General features: G+C 41.3%; 1 protein-coding gene across 1 annotated transcript in view; it reads right to left on the reverse strand.

The window, feature by feature from the left end:
* The window catches only part of SORBS1 (sorbin and SH3 domain containing 1), a 74364-nt gene that overhangs the window by 16862 nt on the left and 39616 nt on the right, over positions 1-17886 (reverse strand). The window contains exons 19-26 of the mRNA XM_062496767.1: positions 16553-16636; positions 13752-13817; positions 13071-13172; positions 11680-11729; positions 8593-8768; positions 4658-4746; positions 2933-3100; positions 1449-1495 (exon numbers count right to left, since the gene is read on the reverse strand). Coding sequence (XP_062352751.1) covers positions 1449-1495; positions 2933-3100; positions 4658-4746; positions 8593-8768; positions 11680-11729; positions 13071-13172; positions 13752-13817; positions 16553-16636 — 782 coding nt within the window. The remainder of the gene's footprint in view (positions 1-1448; positions 1496-2932; positions 3101-4657; positions 4747-8592; positions 8769-11679; positions 11730-13070; positions 13173-13751; positions 13818-16552; positions 16637-17886) is intronic.

A 17886-nucleotide genomic window follows, 5' to 3' on the forward strand; every position in this document is an offset into this window, starting at 1 on the left:
GGGCAGGGGACACAACAAAAAAGTTACACCTAGGTACCAAAGTGTGCATCAGCATGTTGATAAACATCATGCTCCACCCAAAGCACAAGCTAAAGTTGAGGATTACTCTGTTCATATTGTGATGTGCAAGACCTCTCTTCTTCTCTGGGCATTCTGTCAAAAAAATTGGCCTGTGAGGGCCCTAATAACCACATACTCTCCAGAAGCAATGGGGTCAAGCTCAAGCTAAATATGACACTGGCTACTTTCCATGTTGGATATGATGAGCAGCTCTCAATTCCTGCTTTGAAACAGTCATGTCACAAGCACCTTCCAAAGAGACACATAATTTTAATCTGAGCTAGTTTGCTGATTAGATTAACATACTCACATGGCAAAGTTGATCCTGCAATGATTACACTGACGGTCAGCCTGTGATTGTACAATCACTGACCTCAACTGGGCTAAAAATTGGAATTTCAATTCACAGCAGTGCTAAAATTATGAATGTCTGTGGCTTGAAAAACTGTGGCCAGCTTGAACGAGGCTCATAAACTTACTACTTGGGTCCCCAGAGGAAAATAAACAATACAGCCTTTTAAAGACAATTTTTACAAGTTCTGCTTTACTTTTGTCTGGCACCCTGGAATGTTATACTCAGGGGACAAAACAGCTATGCTTAATCTGCCTCAATTTTATTATAGGTGCTGGGGATATGCTATTTAAATTATTACAAATCATCACCTATAGAACGCATAAAAAATATTCTCAGGACATTAGCTCATGAGACAAAAACCAGCAGGTCATTTACAGAATTCTGTTCTTCTTGCTTCCCTCCCTAGCAATGTTAAAATGAGAGCTTCTTCAGGCTTATGTTGAGAGAGGCTTTCCAGGCCTTCTCTTCACAGCAGTCTTCCCAAAAAAGAACAAGTAGTGCCATGGGATTCTCCCAGACAACTACAACAGGGCTTGGAGGTACAACAATGACATCTGAAACATCTGCTGATGTATCCATAGATGCCAGGAGAGCAGTGACCACTCCGCACACTTCTCTGTCCTGAATCAGGACAATGCTGAGTCAGGGGTCCACATGCTTAAAAAGTTAGGCATCTGTACAACTTCTCCCCATGGCCTTTCCTTCCAACAGCGAAAAGGATGTTCCTACCATGTGGCTCCACCCACCCACAGGACAGAGCATTCACTTACTGCAGTAAAAAAATGTAGGTTTACCCTAAAATGTGGGATAGAGATTCACTAAGAAAGAAGACATTCTCCTAAAGATCCTTTACATGCTATGACCTGCAAGGTTCATATTACTTTTCTCTGCCTTACTATGGATAACTTTGCTTAGAGAACTGGAAAGACACCCTAAAATGTGAATCCAATTACAAGACACTTCAAAAATGCTGCACCCTAAGGGAAAAAGCAGAGGAAGAACATTCCAGGTAGGAATAGCAAGCTGTACTCACTTCAGTGTCTGTGCTTTAAAGTCAAATTTGGCTCTAGCAGGTCTCATCTGGAGATTAAAAAAAAATTAAAAAATAAATCAATGTATTAAAATAATAATTAGGTTTACAACCCTCTTCTGAGTAAATTCACCCAAACTCTTCTACAGCTTAGATTAGCATGGGGAGGGAACTGAATGCAGGTATTCTGCTACAAGCTTGTGTGCAACTGGTATTACAGTCCAAATATGCTGGACGGGCATCTGCCACGAAGTGCCAACTTCTGGCACAGCATTAATTAGGAGCTCTACAGGAAATTGATTTAATAGCAGTCAATTTTTAATGTGACTAACCCTGATGAATGAAAGCTGCTCCAGTAACTACAGTTACTGGGGCTCCAGGACCAAATTTTTCTTGACATTTGAGTGGAAAAGCAAAATATACTAGCTCAGAAAAACAGTAGGGTATTATTTGATGAGGCTCTTACTGATTATTACCTGGCTCTGCTGAATACTGCAATGTGACCCATGTACTCTGTATCAATTGGTAGGAAAGAGACAAAGGTGAAGAGGAAATACGGATAAATTAGGCCCATGTTTAAAAAAAGTCTTCCGTGGCTAAAGAACCAAAATGTATGTTGATAGCAGGCCTGGGCTCTAAAGGTTTACTTGGCTGATTTTCTAATGGCCACAAAACATTCAGACAATTTTAAAGTCATTTTGGTAACAGAGTATAGAATACAAAGCAGTCACACTGATGAGGCTCCAGGGCATTTGAAACTAAAGGGCAGTCAGGTGTACTCCATCCACATGGTGAGCACCACACCCACCCCGCAGTGCAGCTCCTCTGGGGAAACAGAGCTGCTGTCAAGAGCCCAGCAGCAACCCATGTGAGGCAGGAAAGGCATTTGGCCCTAACACCTGGACACAACATCCAGCCCTCCAGCAAAGTGCCTTGGGCATATGAAAAATGTATGTACCTCCTCCTTTGTCTCTTTCAGAAAGTCCAAGGTTATACGCAGTGAAACATGCAGAGACTTTTTTCTGATTCTTTCTAAAGGACACTGAGCATATTTCAAGAGAAGAAACAATGTATTTCTAAAAGAAAACCAACTATGTGACAGCCGCATGGCCAGGATCGACAAGGCATGAAGTTTCTAAGCATAAGGCACAGACAAGAAGATAATGTAGCAATACGATGCAAAAGATGTAGAATGCCTTTGATTGACTAAGTAGCTGATATTTAAAGGCATGCATCACAGGTGTGCACCAGCAATTCTCAGCAGGCATGCTTTAATATATGCAGCTTGGTATAGAGATATCAATTAATTTACCAGGCATAAAAGTCAAAGCAGATCTAAATGAAGCCAGAATGGGAAAGGGGAAGGTGGAAAAAAAAAAAACAACAAACGACATTCTCTGAAGAGCTAATGTCGGCCTAAAGCACACCATTGTGAGAGGCAATTATTGCTTTGGGTCAAGCAGCAGACTGAGGTAACTAAAACAGACCTCTGACCCAGATTTCCTCTTTGCTGTATCGTCTACATTTAGGAGGTCCCCAAATCGTTCATTAGTGATAAACTGATGGTGCGTTGGAATAACCCCTGTGTGCCTCCTAGCGGCAATATCAGCTTCTTCTTGCTCACGTTTAAGCCGTCTCTGGTCCTCTAAAAGTTTCTGCCATAAAATTGCATAAAATGGGCAGTAAATCATTTAGTTAAAGGCATTCAAAAGCTGCCATAAATGAGACTTAAGATTCCTGAGGTCCCTGCAAATAGCTGGGGCTTTACAGTTCAGTATCAAATATTGCTTCTACTAACTAAATAATATCCTTTTGTTTTACAAACACAGAAGGTACAATATCATCATCATCATCATGGCATTACTGAAATCTAGCTCACACAGAGGATCTGATCCAGAGCTGATGGAAGTCAATGAGGAGTTTCTTTAAGGTTTGGGCAGGTCTTAGGCGCTTCTAAGAAGATTGCTGATAATGCAGAGACCAGATCCAAACCCCTTTAACCAAAAGAAGGCTCTCTCCTTGACTTCCAAGAGACCTGAATTTGCCCCATTGAGTTCTGAGGCACCAAATTCTCCTAAGCCTTGCAAGGAGCTTGGGAGAGTGCCTAACCACATTTAGGTTCTCCCATACTTCTTTTGGGCTCATGTAACGCACTTTTTAAGATACAGTAAATAAACAACTAAGAATAATTTTGGATTTCTAAAGCCTCTGGCACATTAAATGGAAATGTGCATTCTTATGTATCTGTACGGAAGGATTCTTCCACTTTCTGGGGCTAACTGTAGGCTGAAGAGTCCAGCTGTGTGCTGCCTCATCTGAAACCAGAAGGTCTTAGTTAATTGAGGTTTTTGATCTTACAGAAGTGTTCATGCCAGATTTTAGAAGTGGGGGAATTACTAACTTCCACAGGAGAAAACAGACAAAAAAAAAACCAAAACATTTTTCACATAGGAATTAAGAGCAGGCTTTACCTATTTCAAAGTACATTATATAAACTCAGAAACTTAACACTAAAAGCAAAACTTTCTTCCCCCCAGGCAGGGGAAATTAATTCCATCTTCCAGGAAAGCAAGCACCTTATAACTTCTTTAACTCAGCTTGAATACACTCAGTGCTGAAAAGCCTGTGTGGCCTTCCTATTATTTCAGCTTGTCTCACTGTTACCCAGCCATTTCAAAAAGGACTGCTACATTCTGTTCACAACAACTTTGGACACCATTAAGAATTCTATTTTGCAGTGGGGGAAAACCCACCACTTTCTGATAGCTTAAAACATCTTAAACTTGCTGTTCAAAACATGAGGAGCCCCACAGGAAAAACTGTGTTTTCACCAGTTTGATTAATACTGACTCAAGTGGCTTGCATGAAGAACAACTACAGAGTACCAATCTTTTTCTGCAAGGACAAGTGTTGTACCACTTCTCACAAGCATTTCCAACCTTTTCACATTACTTAAAGCCCCTACATGTAATTTTGCAATTGATAAGAACCATCTGGTTTATCTGAAACAAGTTGAACTGGACTATACACATTATACAACAAATCAGTGGCAGAGAGTACTGAAAGTAAAACGTACTAGTTATTGCTTGTTACTCTAACTTCTAGGACACACAGCCATGGACATATGAGCTGTCCTTATGTAAGGCTGAATGCTGTATTTCCTGAATGTGGAGCTGCTACCACTATTATAAGGCCATAAAAGAGGGCATTACCTCTTTATCATCATGCCGCCTGCGGAGAATTTCTTCTGGAGTTTCCATGTAATCAACTGGTACAAAATGCCTTGGTGATTCTGAGTCTACTTCAAAACAACATAAGGAAGTTAAAATACACATGGATTTATGTAGCATAACCAGAAAGGAAAAAAATAGGTATTTTTAAACAATTTGTTTCCATTATGACAGTAACGATTCTTAATTGCCATTGACCAAATTGCCAATCAGCTGTTGAAAATTTATCCATTTTCATTTTTTTCCCTTTTGGGCTGTACATGTGCACAAAGATCCAAGAACAGGGAGAAAATAATGATACAGGAAAGAGTAAAGACATAGAAGGACTTTGTGAAGAAAAGATTCACTGCCATCAAAGTATGATTTGGCATTTTACTGTTGCGAAAAGTTTAATACACACACGTACACACACACACTCAACCAGACCTTGAGAAACCACTCCTTAAAGCATCTGGGTTTGGTTTATAATTCCCATGTGTGTAAATGATACAGGACTAGAAATATCTCGTGTTGAGATTCTTGAATCCCCAGAGCTGCTTGAGACATAAACTGAACCTGATGTGATTAGAAATGCAGCGGAAATCGTTTCTCAGAAGTGCAGCTGTTAACAAACCTTGAACAAAACTGCTCAGCAAGACACGCAAAAGGACATTAGACACACCAGGGTTATAAAACAGAGTCAGGGGATGTGAAGGTGGGACGTAAAAATGCAAGGGTTGTGGAAGAAAAGAGAAGGAGAATGGAAGAAAGAAGACAGATAAAGGGACACTGGTAAAGAACACAAAAACCACCTCCTAAGTACGTCCCAAGTTCACTTTGCGGGTTGTTGTTTGTGTCCAGGCTGTGGTAGAGGGCATATGACACAGGGTTCCCATTGTTTAAGGAGTCAGGAGTGCCAGCCCGGCCCACGAAGCTATCCCGGCTAGATCCCATGGTGGGGAAGTAGCTAAGCCTCTCCACAATGTCAAAGGAGGACAGGCGCCTGGGAGCAAGAGGCCCACTTCTGGAGCAAGCTTGGTGCTGGGAGTGGTGGCTCTTGCTTCCTACACTCCCCTGCAGCTGTATGGGGTTGTCTGGGTTCTCAGGGCTGGGCACTGCCAGGCTTGCCAGGCAGTCTGGGGGTGGAGTTCTGCAGGATTTGTGTTGGAAGGGCCTTTTCAATCGGAATGGGAGTGGGCTCATTAGGTACACATTTCTGGGGAGCATGTGCCTGTCCCCATAGACATCCCCTTTGGAATCAGGGTTCCTCGAGGCCTGCTGCTGTTCATGCCTTCGGATGGTAGTGAACCTGGTGTAGGAAGCTGGGCACGCGCCTTTGCATCTGTTGATTTTATGCTTCTGAGGCCCATTCAGGTTGCTGCTGCTGCTGCCACTGTCATTGGAGGCATTTGAGAGAAGATCTATCTCATCAGTGCAAGCAGAAAGTGTGTCCATAGGGATGACATCACTGATATCCGAAGCCGTGTCCTCCACATTGCTGCAGGAGCGGGAGGATTTATCTGCAAAGCTGGCAACATCCTTCCCTTCTTGGTGTGCTTTTGACAAATCCAGAAGAATCTCTGCAGAGTATGCAGCACTCAGACAAGTTTTAGACTGAAGAGAAGTGGTGGGTTTGTTTTGCCCAATGGAAAAGTCAAGTGAGGGCATTGATCGGGATCTCTGGATCAGCTGCTCAAATGCACTGATACGGGAGGAAACGGTGTCTTTGGGGATCTGCTCTGAATCCTCTTGACCAAGGCTGTGCTCCATCCTGTCCTTGGCTTCATTCTCAAACTGAGATGCAATATCCTTCACGCTGCAGGAGGAGACTGTGTCCAAATGGATCCTGGACCTGTTGATCTGGTGCATGTCTTTATAGAGTGCTGTAAACTCCATCCCACTATTTCTGGAGGCAGCGAACAGGTAGCCTTTCCTAGAGTTGGTGCCATACTCCTGCAGGCTCATGGTACTGCCAGATTTGATGGCATACTCTTGCTTAGACTTCATCAAGATGTTTTCTATGCTTTCCCCTATGTCTACCATGAAAGCCTTTTTATTATCAAGCAAGGCAGTAGAGCTACGAAGGTTTTCGCAGCTTTGAGCTTTCTCATGAGACAGCAAGATACCCGTCTTGTCCTGCACAAGAACAGCTGGAGCTGCTAGTTTGGGTTTGAATTTGGAAGGGAGGATTTCAGTAATGCAGGCTTTGGCAGCTGATAAGGGCTTCTTATGTTTACATGCGTGACCTAACATACCGGAATGACTAGCGTTAAAGGTTCGGCTATTAACTGAAGAGGGTGCAGTCATATGAGCATTCCCACCTTTACGATCCACTGGTAAGCATGCAGAATAAAATAAATACAACCTGTTAGCTTAAGTGCTAGAAAGCTCTTGAGAAAGGAGAAAGAACATGCTTGGATTTCATAAAATGTATCTTAAAGAAACAAAATTCCAAAACATAAAGAAAAGCAGGAAGAAACTGCAAAGCAAGCCACGCTTACAGGAGTAGGTGAGTGCTGCTGACATTTCTAAAATGAGAGGCTTGGCCAGAAGCAAATCTGGAGCACTTTTAAGGTACCCTCCTAAAAAGTGCTAAGCATTATGAGCTTCCAGGGAAGCTGTGGGGCCATGGAAAAGGGCAGCTAAACTCTGGGCAGGATCAGGGTGTCAGCAAGAATGCAGAGACACTAACATTGCAAAAATGGCTTAATACCAAAGCCTGTAATCACACCTACTATGGTCTCACCACAGCACTTGTCAAACAGTTTATTCCTGGGAGGGAGAAAACAGTCGGAGGCTGACTGTGCTAGCACAAGCACACCACATCAGCTGACCTCGCCCAAGAGATGCTGCTTAGGGATTCCCCATACTAGGAATAAGCTGAGTGTCCTTCAGACAATGTGGTTGGCCACTATTGCTTTAAAATCCAAGGAGTCAAATCAGGACATTCTGCATTTTTAAAATAGGACTCAGTCTGGCTTCAAGTTTAGACTGCAGTTTTTAGGTCTGTTTCCGATTTGAGTTCAAATTCATATGTCAAAATAACCATTCAGGTTCAATTGCAGTTTGGGGAACTGTTTGAACAGATTTTTTTTGTTCAGATCCAGTTTGATTCCCTGCCCTACAGGCCTGACAAAATGCTGGAAAACAGCTGAAAGATGGAAACAGAGAGACCTTTTTGGTATAATATACTATTTTTAGGGAGAGCAGTTCAGAAACCCAGCACATTCCTTCTCCAGTCCTCTCCCCATCTCAAGCCATTTTTAGGTTGAAGTTGGCTCAGAGATACATTCCCCAGTACAATTCCCTGATGGGAGTCATGCTCTTCCTTGTCTCTTTCTGAGAGTCTGCAACAGGGGGAGGGAAGAGGAGGAGATTGGTCTCTGCTGGATCACATTCCTGGAGCCTGCAGGGCTGGTTCAGCCAGCAATTGCTGGTTCAGTGTCAGCAGGTTCAGTGTCAGTGCATTCTCTGCACACCTCTGGCAGGCAAGAGGTTGCGGAGCACAGGGCACCAGCTACACCAAGATAGCCAGGCCAGCAGACTGGTGTGGCCTGCTGAAATATTGCTGTGGTTAGAACAGAAAAGGAAGGGAAGGGCTCTAGGATGGCAAGGAAGTGGGAGCAGATGGATAGCAAGGCCAGCCTAAGCAGCCTTGAGAAAGAACATGAGGGTATGGGCTGTGGCTGAGGTGCTGAATGGAGGGAGCTGGTCTCTCCAGAGAAGAGGAACCTGGATCAGTTAAAGGCATCATTAAAAATACTGGCCATTGTGGTCTGAGAGAAAAGAGGAGGGAACACTGGGGATGGCAAAGAGGAAGGACAACATAAATCTCAACTAGTTTGAATAGGACTCTAAACCTTGGAATAGTTTGCCCATATCACCTGGCTTTTGACACAGTGCAGAACAGAGAAGAGGTCAGTGTTCTAACCACCCACCTTTTGTGGAAGCAGAGCTCGAAGGTCGCTTGAGACCACTCAGCCCCTGGAACGGGATATCTCCACCTTCCAGGACACTCTTATAAATCTGCCTTTCATTCTCCAAGGCAGCAGGGTCTCCCAGAGCTAGCTCTGACTCCCTCTTCACTGCGTGATAGTTGGGTGAATAAGTGGAGCTGGAATACACACACAAAAAAAGGAGAGGGATACCAGGAGGTCACGCCTGGTTGCTGAGCGCTTCATGTAAGGTAAGAGAAAACCATACTTGTGAACACAGAATAGACTGTGTATGAAGAACCGGTGCTGATGAAGAGGTTATGAATACATTGCAATAGTGTTCTGCATTTGGCAGAACAAAACATCCAAAGCTACCAAAGTATCCTCCACTTGAGGGAACTCTCCAGACTTAGTCCCCAAGGAAACAGGAAGCAGGAAAGCACTCCTCTATTCTACAGATGAGACAACAGTCCCAGAGCTGATGTATGATTTCTCTGCAGACACAATGAAATTCATTTGGCTAGATGGAAGTACACCAAACCTTCCAGCTTCCAGTTCTCTCTCCTTAAACACTAGCCATGCCTGTCCCACAGTTAAAAAGCACAGCTGCTCAGGAGGTCATCTCACCCAGTTCAGCCTCCCAGTCAACACTACAGCTCAAGATTCCTTGGGCAGTTTCTGAAGAAGTCTTGGTGAGGGACTGTGCAGAGAAGCAACAGTAAGGCCTATAGATTCTATACTGTTTTAATTGCCAGAGAAATTCCCAGATGCACACAGTTCTGTTCAGCTTTGCCAGAGGCTTCTACTACAGGGAATAAAAAATTGTGGATTCTAGGTCTACTATGCATATATATAAACAGAATGCTAAAATTAGTACAATTTTAATTTCTTAGGTTTTTCAAGACTGGAAATTTGTTGCAAATCCCTTTTCTAGTCATGAACCTAAGCACAAGTATGCTCAGATATCTGATTTCTAGATTTCCCTGTTTTCTCTCTAAAAGAATAACTGACAATGCCATGGTATAAATGACCTTTCCAGGTGTAAAGATCTTACTAGGGAATCAAGCAGACTGTTTTCCTAAAAGCTAAGCTAATCTGATACCAGTTCTTATGCTCAACCAGGCTCTTCAGAATAAAATGGAATCTTACACAAAGCTATTCTGGGGCCAAAGCATGACTGCTGCAAAATCTGAAAAAATAAAAATATACCAATTTTCCAATTAATAGAAATATTTGACATTCTAATGTCCAAGAGTGATTCAAATTTATGTGAAATTTGGAAATGTTTGTGGTTATATCTGTTTGCTGCGGATAAATTTGTACAAGTATCTGTTTATTTTGGATAAACTGCTGTACTTCTGGGGTAAAGAGAAAGCTTTAAACACATCAGAGGACTGGCTTTGGAGGTGGAATTACACAATGTCTGGATCACAAAGATGACTTCAGTTTCTGGACAAGGAAAGCCAGGTCATATGCAGTCCCACAGATTACTTTCTGGAGGAAAAGCTCATGAAAAGTACCACGAAAGAGAAAAGGAATACTGTCAGTTTTTCAACCTAGACAATGCTCAAGCAGCCCCATAGCTACAAAACTATTGTTTATCTTTGATAAAGAGTGCATCTCTTTGTCAGGTACCTGAGGAAACCCAGGCAGTTGCTGCAGGGAAAAATTAACTGTCCTGAGATTAGTTGTTACCCTAGCTGTTAAAAAACAAAGGGTTAAAACAATCCTCTTTTGGGAGTAAACCTGGGTGAGATAGAGCAGGCCTTTGGCAGAATCTCTTTACTAGCTGCTCCCTTATTCAGGCCAGCAAGCAGTACTGTATTAGAGCCAAAGCAGCCTGCAACATCACATGAATGAAGGGAGAGCAACACTGCAGAAAAGCCCCCAAAACCAGTAAACTACAGCTATCTTTTCTCTCTGCTCTCTAACGGCAGGGCAGAGAAGAAAGTGCAACTCCACTAGGCCTCACTCTTGTGTCCCATTCCCAGCATACTCAGCTTGTTTCCTCTCCACTGACATTCCTGAACGCTTTGTGTGGCACAGATAATGCTGCCAGGAGCAGAAACCTTACCAGGTGCTTGCTAACATAAGATATTTATGCTAATCTCTGACATTTCCATTTATTTTATTGCTCTTTTCCTACCAAAACAAAACAGTTTCACTGGTTGTGTGGTTTCCCAGCAGAATGAACACAGAGAGAAGGAAACTGTGTTGAAAGAAGTACAGGAGACCTCTAAGGCCCCCAGATGGGCAGTGAACACACATGGTATTAATGGACATCTGGAGGAGAACCTGCCTTTTTTAAAAAAACATCCTCATAGAGAGGATCACTGTGCCTATGGACATCAAGTATTCAGTACAATTACAAGGAGCAGCAGGCTCACAGTAGGGACAGGCTCTGTGGTTCAAATAACTCAGGACAGATCAATTAACTCAACACAGCTCAGCATCTTACTCTGGATTTTGTGTGTGTGTGTGTTCCTCTTGTAAAACAAACCAACTCAATGTACAACTCATTTACACAGAATATATTGTTCATTACATATTCCACTGAAATAGCAGTGCCCAATAGATCTTTGAGAAATATTGTTACTCCTACCACCATTCCCTTCCTGTAGGCTGGAAAATTACTGCATTTCATCAGCTGTATCCATCTGATCTGGTGCATGTTACATGGAATACCTTGCAGCAGCCAATCACACATGTGTAACAAATACACACAAATACACCAAATTTTGGTGTATTCCACACTATAATGTTATTCACATGAAGATATAGTCAATTTGCAAAATTCATCAGATGAAGCTAAAGGTCTGTTGTTTTTTTTTTTTAAAGCCAGTGCCTAGCACAATCAGCAAATCTTATTTAGACAATGCAATCACTCATGTAATCACTTCAAAACTCATTCTGGATCAAAAAGCAGACAATGTACCAGGACTCACCTAAAGCACACTTACAATTCTTATGGTACATGCATTTGTCTATATCTATCCCCCAAAAAGCCAAAGCATTTCCACCGCCCGACACACTGTCCTACATGACCTCAGACTGTAAAAGAGACATCAAACAAGCAACTGAAAAACTTACTAGGAAGAATGGTCTGTGGAAGTTTCCAGAGGAGCAACACCTGCTGTATTCTGCAAAAGTCCAAACAAAGGAGTCATTGATATGCACTTACACGTGAGGAGAAAGAAAAAGGCTTGCTTAAGTAATTTTCCATCTATTGCTTCAATATTAGCCTACAGGAGACATTGAGGTTTAAATCTAAATGCAATTTAAGCTGTCAATGTCCTTGCAGAAAAGCAACAATTTTCGTGAGTTCCTCCAGGGCAGTGACAGGTTTTTAGTACAGCCGATGCCTTTTCGAAGTGCCTATTCTTTTGTCTGCAAATGAGTCATTGTGAAGAAAGCCAAAAGCAAGAAGAGATAACCAGCTGGGCCGTGACCAGGAGACACATGCTCATAATTATTTCCCCAAGCTTTCCCCCAACCGGTCACTGCCCGATTTTGCTTTAAAGGTGTATTACATTTCTGCAGCACAATACATTCCTCAGCGTTCAAAAAATATCAAAGCTCTAAAAAGAAAAGCGACGTTTCAGTTCAGTTTCCTTACTTAAGAGAAGCAATGCCAGCTGCACAGGTTCAATAGCAAAAGCCAGCTCTTAGCCACTTGCTTTAAATCCATCTAACGCTTCTTATACACGTTATTTAAAAATTTAAGGCAATTTTAGAAGCAATTCTCTACCCTCATCTATGTGAGGATTTCTATCTACGAAAAAAAAGCAAATCTTTGGTTTAAAAAAGCAGCTTTTCCAAGTCCTGGTGAAATGCCGCAGCTTCAAAAAAAAAAATCAGCAAGAGAAAAAAAAGAAAAAATGGCGTGTTACCAATTAATCTATCATTTAATGGTTCGAGTCCTGCAGACCCTCGAAGCAGCAGCAGCAGCTGACCTGCCCTAGAAGGCCATGGTAAGGTGCAGCATAAGGAAAACTGTGTAAAATCTCTCAGGAATATCCAAAATCTTGGGTAGGCGTGAGCTCCAAGCAGAGAGCAGGGCTTGTATGAAGGGAGAGTAGATGGCAACACGCTTGAAAGGCACGAGATGATGACGTGACACGCCAACCAAGAATTTTAAGCTGATTGCTGCTGCTGCCTATTCATGTGAAAAATAGAGAGGGGTTTTTTTTTGCAGACACTGAACTCTAAACCTGAAACGGGGACTGGGATGGGGGTGGGGGCAGCTGAATGCAAACATGGTGGTGGGGTGAGAGAGGAAATCACTGTATCTGAAATGGATTTCAAGCTGGATTCTCAGCATCACATTCTATTATTTCTGACAGCGACACAGCAAGCCATGCAGTCAGAACGCTCAGAACCATTATTTATCCCAACCTCATTTAATAATCATCCAGCAGTGAACAGATTAGAGCAGAGAGTTTGGAAACAGGGATTGGCAGCATGAAAAGAATAGGAAATACCTTCTGTGGCTTTTTATGTGGTGCTTTATAAAGCTTCTCCATTTTTTCTAAATCTGCCTCTAACTCAGTCTGGTAGAGGTAGAGGTCTTTTTCTAGATCACTCTGGTTAAAGAAGGAGAAGAAGAATGGGAAAACAATGCTTAGGGTGAGGGGAAACCAAAGGAATGTTAATTTTGAAAAAAAAAGAGCCTTTTTAATTGAAAAAAGAGGAAGGTGGCATGGAATACACAGAAAATCACTAGCAATTAATCATGTTTCAATCATCATAGAGGAAATAGTTTTAGGCAATTAACATTAAAATCAAGAGATGCACAGGCCTGCTAGATTCTATTTCTACAAACCATAAAGTTATAAAACCCACCTGTAAAGAAAAACAAAAAGATACTGTAATAATATGCAATATGATGTTAGTATAATTATCATTGCAAGTCAAGATAGCAAAACAACCACTCTAAATTACGGCTGATTATGATTTAAGAATTGTTTATTAAATCAATTTACTAGCTACTTAATTGTTAGGCTAATGAGCTCAAGCCCAATTAAAAAAAAAAAATCACTCACAAGCACACAAAACCCAAGCAATGCTACAAGAAAAAAAAGAAAACCACATACACACACACACACACACATATATATATACGCGCTAGATGCTGTAGTGCAACATACGTGAGACACAATTACCTTTCTATCCTCTCTAGTAAGGATAGAGCAATCTCCAGGAGTATAATCCCAAATCTTTTTTGGAGGCTGATGGAAAGCAGAGGAAGGAAATGAGGAAATGAAGATAAGGAAAGACATCACAGAGAATATGGGAATTGGATTAGAACAGAGGGAAAATACAACAGGGAATTTGCATCAACACTGAAAAGAAATTATAAAATAACAACAAACCACAACAGAGAAAGAGAGAGAGAAAGAGGGATAAATCTGCTATAGCATAAATATCAAGAAATCATGAGGGGGCAAAAGGGAACATACATGCAGTGTGGAAGGGGCTGTTTTCAGTAATGTTTTCAGAAATATTTTTGCAAGGTGTTCTAAGGGATTTTGCACTCTCTAAAGGGTGCCCACAGCTGCTGGTTAAAGCATTCTTAACAAAAAAATCAAAACAAAATCGGTGGGAATACCACACAGTCATAAAAAGCATTTATTTTGCTCATTCTTCTTTTCAAAAGGAAAGGGTAAACCAAGGGCCTTTGATAGAAAAAGGGAAAATCTTTCTCACTTCCATCAGCGTATGAATACATACCATGTGAACAAATGGCTGATTTTCCCAGGGTGGCATTGTGGAGCAATGAGAATGCAGAGTTGTTATTTTTTATTTCACTGGTTTGGGAGTTTGTTTGTGGGGATTTTTGGTGGACAGAGTGGGACACAAGAAAGTTTGGGAGCTAGCTATTTAAAATTCATCCTACAGCTGAAAGTGGAGATTTCAAAACGTATTTTCTTCCTGTTTGAATGAACATGTAAGTATCAAGCAGGATTATTCAGAGCAAAAGACCAGACCGGACTCCCACGACTGGAGTGAGCAAAGCTACAAAAAGCATGTTCTTTGGGCCATGGTAATGAAGCTCAGAAAAGGCTTTGCCAGCTAGAAATTCTGAGAAGGCACCCTGAATACAAGGGCCTGACACAGACACCCTATTTAGGGAGTTGCACATTCAGGAGCTGGCATAGCTCTTGGGGAGCATGGCTGCATGGTGGTGTAACTGAAGCAAGTTCAGGGCAAGCCTTGTAAGAGAGCAGTGCTTAAGACAAGTGCCCTGAGCAAGGTGGGGAACTTGTCACCAGAACAGATGGTCTGCTGAACATGGAACAGATTGCCTTCAGGTACCCTGTTCTGGAATAAGGCCAAGGCTGCATGACTAAAAGCACAAATCCACACTTCTAAAGAACAGGTATACCCCCAGATGTAGAATGGACCAAGGGCATAAATGCTCTTCTTTTTTTGACGTATTTTCCATTAACTCACACTAACTCAAAGGACAACAGAGATGACAAACCTTCACTCATTGCAAAAGCAGATGGCTATTAATTACATGGCAGCAGAGATAAACAGGTTTCTTCTCACTGTGGAAACCTTAAACCATGACAAGTTGTGAGGAGCTAAATCCTTATATTGACAACAATTAAAAGCCTCAGTGATGTGAGATTTATCTGAGTTTTACTGCCTAAATATTAAGAGGTCTCATCTCCAACACTGCTGTAACTTCTTTAGCTTAGGATGGAAGGGCCATAGCTATAAAACATAGTTTTCTATGAAAGATTGGACTATTCAACCACTGTATATCCTTGCTTTTCAGCAAATTACACTGTTTTTATGATGCGATCAGACTGAGTACACAACTCCAGGTAGCTGCATTCTGTGCAGAGGAACTTTGTCACTTCTGCCAGAACAAAGACTAGATTTAAAGGAAACCTGCTCTCTAGTGTCCATCTGCACTTGCCTTTGAAGACATTACTGAACCTTAAAACATGCTTCTGTTGTACACACATGGAATCTCAGCAGCACTCAAAAATTGTGTGCATGGGCATCTGACTATTGACCTCAAGGGGAAAGAAGAAATGACACACCACCACGTTTGAATACATGTGAGAGGCTGATATTGACCTCTGGTGCAGTAAAAGTAGCTTATTAAACATTATTAACTAATTTATATTTATTAACTAAGTTAATAGTGTTTAATTAGTAAGAACCAGGCCATAACATGTTTTAAAGTCACATTTTTTCCTAGTAGCAATGACCACTGATGTGTTCTCTCCATATAAATGTTCTTTGTCCTATTCAATAATTAAGCTTTAGCTCATTTTTTTCCAGAGGGGAAATCAAGGCTTTTTTTTTTTTTCCCTCTCCACACATAGAAACACAGCTCCATTTGAAAAGAAAGAACACTGTTCTCAGACTCCTTTGGTTTGAGGGAAGTGCAAGGACTATTCAACACAGGCTAATGCCCCTCATTTTATGCAATGGACAGCTACACGCATAAGGAAATAAGCAGGAAACAAGGTGATGATCTGTTTATGGAGAGCTGGAAATTACTGACCTACAGTTTACAAGGCAGGGACAGGAAAAAATAATTCTCCTTGACTTAAACCCACCTATCAGCCATCCTAGATCTTATTAGGCAGAAGGAGAATAAGGGCTTTGAATACGGACTTAATAATGAAAGCAGGGTATTATTTCTAACATTAACAGCAAAAATGCAGTTTGAACTATGGAGCGTGAAAAAACTATTACCTTGTTGATACTTAGTGCTGGAAGGTGGGGAATGTTTGTAAATGGCTTCAAAACACTAAAAGTGGCCACAAAACAGCTGCTTTATATTAGTACCAGGATGACATTATGTATAATCACATCTTTAAATGAGTAAGGCAGCTGTTTCAGATTTAGGGCCTAGGAAAGAGATGTGACAATCATAAAAAAAAATAAATTAAAAAAAAGGCAGGTTGACTTCACTGGTCATTGCAACTATCAAACTTACCGGTTTCCCAAACTCCAATTCCGAAAAGAATTTATACCAAGGTTCATTCTTTAAATCTATCTCTTCTGGGCTTATATCCCGAGTCTAAAGGAGTTGGTGATAGGGGAATGGAAGAAAGAGAAGGATAACATTATGCAAAGAATACACGGAAAGGGACTGTTAGAGATGCAGATCCCATGGCTTCTGTTCTAAAATGGAATTTAGCCTTATGGATATTTAACCTTATAATTTGGAATTTCTTTAGCATGTTTCTCATAAAGGCTATGAACTGCTTTGCAAACATCAGTTAAGCCAAATAGCATCATTGTGAGCAGCATGAATGAATTGCATTTTACAGGTCAGGAGACCTGCTTAGGGAGAGATTATGCAGCTTGCTCAGAGTCACAGGGAGACTCAATGGAAGAGCTGAGAGTCAAGCAGTCCTTAAGTCCTACTGTCAGACATCTTTATCAAGTCCAAAGCTGCATGTACTTTGTATTTTTGTATCTTCATCTGGTTAAAAAAAAGGAGAGACTCAGTAGGGCCTGAATCAAATACTGCATCTTTAACAGCACATGAACATATGAGAAACCCTGTTCTATACACTGCAAACAGAGTGGAAGGTGGTTTTCTAAATCATATGAGACACATGTCAGAGAGAGCGCATCCTCAAAGATCTCTGAAAGGATGGACAGAGCGACAATATTACATGTTTCTTCACAAATAAATGTTAGAGTATCAGACAAAACTACAATGAAGGAAAATCAGACAGGACAGAAAACAGTACAGCTGAAAAGTAAATTCCCTTTCATTCAGACCATCTGTCTTATTGCAACAAAAAAAAATTAAAATAGTTGTAGCTGTTTGAAAACATGGCTGGTGAGATAAGAGAATAAAAGTCCATTGGTAAAGCTTCTGAGGCACCTACCACTCCACAAAAGATATCTAGCCAATTCTTGCATTTCAGTATACCTAGCCTAATACAGAGCGGATCTCAGTGCATTAAAAATATAAAGACATTATGTCTACTGTGCCATTATGATCCCAAGTGCTCCATCAAAGGAAGAAGGAGCCACACAGATGCACAGTATCCTCATGGAAATGATTTTGTAATGGGATTACTAAGGCAGTTGACAACAGTGCTAGACTTGGATATCCCAGATTCTGCCATAGCCATTAGCATCATCATGAACAAAAAAAAGTTCGAGAAAAAGAGCTCAGGATTGATGCTGAAAGAGAGGCAATGCAGGATAAACAGTTGCATCATGTTTAAGGCCTGATGACCTGGAAAATGATTTGGCTATACAAAGGAATCAATACCTCTATTTTTTATTTACAGCACTCCAACTAAAAGC

This window comes from Cinclus cinclus, chromosome 7 (genome assembly GCF_963662255.1).
Source record: "Cinclus cinclus chromosome 7, bCinCin1.1, whole genome shotgun sequence".
Classification (NCBI taxonomy): domain Eukaryota; kingdom Metazoa; phylum Chordata; class Aves; order Passeriformes; family Cinclidae; genus Cinclus; species Cinclus cinclus.